The sequence below is a fragment of the Perkinsus marinus genome (genome assembly GCF_000006405.1).
Source record: "Perkinsus marinus ATCC 50983 genomic scaffold scf_1104296945006, whole genome shotgun sequence".
Classification (NCBI taxonomy): domain Eukaryota; phylum Perkinsozoa; order Perkinsida; family Perkinsidae; genus Perkinsus; species Perkinsus marinus.
The window spans coordinates 101294-103138 of NW_003211258.1; the positions used below are offsets into that span (position 1 = coordinate 101294).

Genomic DNA, 1845 nt, shown 5'->3' on the forward strand with positions numbered 1-1845 from the left:
TGATATGCAAATGTGCGTTTTCTATTTCGGGATTAATGATAGTGAACAACTTGTCGCTATCACAGTCTCGAAAGGTTACTTTTATCACATCACATGTTCATAGCAATGTTTACATTGTTTATGCGATATAGTTCAATCTCGGGGAATAACACACATTTGCATATTAAATCGAAATACACTCGTTCAACAAAAAAAGTTGTAAAGTGGAGAAAATTCGGATCGCACATAAACCATCACGAAATTTTTCTTTAGAATTTCCCAAAATTTTTCTCAGAATTTTCACATTATCACCAACACACGTAGTTGACCACGTGAATATTTCCCCACAGCCCCTACCCTAGTGTTGCAGCATATGTTCGTTTTCCTCAACTGAGCTCAGAAATTTCGTCAATTATTATGAAAGAACATATACGAACTAGGGTACAGAAGTGTACAGAAACTTATGAGAATTTCCTAAAAAAGGTCTTGTCCCGTTTTTTTTCCTAAAAAAGGTCGTTCCTAATTTACTATTTAAAAATTTTACCCAAATTTTCATAATGTCTTCACCATGTGCGTATTTTCCCACACCCCTTACCCCCAACAGTCGCTGTAGACTTTTCGCAGCATCACAATTCCTGTGGTCGGCTCTCAGCATAAACGCGCACGCCCCAGCAGCAGCATCAACGTTCACCGCGGAATCAACAGCATCACCAACCGCTGAGAGCTGTGCTTGGGACCATCTCAACGAAGGTCCAATCGGCGAGTTTGTATCTGACCCTCATGAAGTGAGTACGGCGACTTTAAAAACTCAAAATCGTGTTATTTCAAAACACCATTGAAGTAGTCTCAATTCTACATTTTAGATTCTTGCGATGCCCGCCTGAGCTTCAAGACGATTATTAGAGTTTCACCCATTTAACGTGAAGTGGCGTAATACTCTATCTATGTTTCCGAGAAATACGTTTTACACTAGTGTTTTCATATCACTAGGGTGAAACTCCATTGTAGCGATCAGCAGTTAACAACTACTTATTATCGACTCTCGTTAAGTTGTCTGATACCAACACATTCGCAAACACGAGAGATGCTACGGGAAGTTATAAACATCATCAGTAAGTTGTCATTTACGGTGAAGTTTCACCCTAGTGATATGAAAAACAATACTACTGCATATCACCACGAATGTCACTTTTTTCACAGAGTATTACGCCACTTCACGTAAAACGCGTGGAACTCCACTGAGCAAAAATTTGATATGCAAATGTGTAAAATGTGCGTAATTTTGCGGGATGGATATTAATCTATCTGAAACTATATCGCATAAACAATGTTAACATTGCTATGAACATGTGATGTGATAAAAGTAACCTTTCGAGACTGTGATAGCGACAAGTTGTTCACTATCATTAATCCCGGAATAGAAAACGACGCACATTCTCCACATTTGCATATCAAATTGGCACGCACTGTACAGCTAGATGGTATCTATTGAAGTTTCACCCGTTTCACGTGAAGTGGCGTAATACTCTGTATATAAAAATCCAATACTCGCGCTATACAGTGGTCGCGAAATCTGTTTTTCACATCACGGGGAAAACTCCATCAACAAAGCCCATTCCTCACTTACTCATATCCTCTCGGTTGAGTCCACTGAGTAGTTCAATTCGCCCACCAGGAAGAGGTAATATGAATTCCGGGAGATCCTCGATAGCGAACTGATTTAACGAGAGATACACAAAAGAAGTACCTGAACGATGCCACTGGAGTTTCACAACCCGTTTTACGTGAAGTGGCGTAAAACTCGGTGAAAAACGCGATATTCGCGGTGATATGCAATAGTCGTGAAATATGTTTTTCACTGGTGTT

At 39.7% G+C, this 1845-nt stretch overlaps 1 protein-coding gene across 1 annotated transcript in view; it reads right to left on the reverse strand.

The window, feature by feature from the left end:
• Window positions 1-1598: 1598 nt before the first annotated feature.
• The window catches only part of Pmar_PMAR013066 (hypothetical protein), a gene marked incomplete at both ends in the record, with an annotated part of 2661 nt that continues 2414 nt past the window's right edge, over window positions 1599-1845 (reverse strand). Inside the window, one exon of the mRNA XM_002779943.1 lies at window positions 1599-1694. Coding sequence (XP_002779989.1) covers window positions 1599-1694 — 96 coding nt within the window. The remainder of the gene's footprint in view (window positions 1695-1845) is intronic.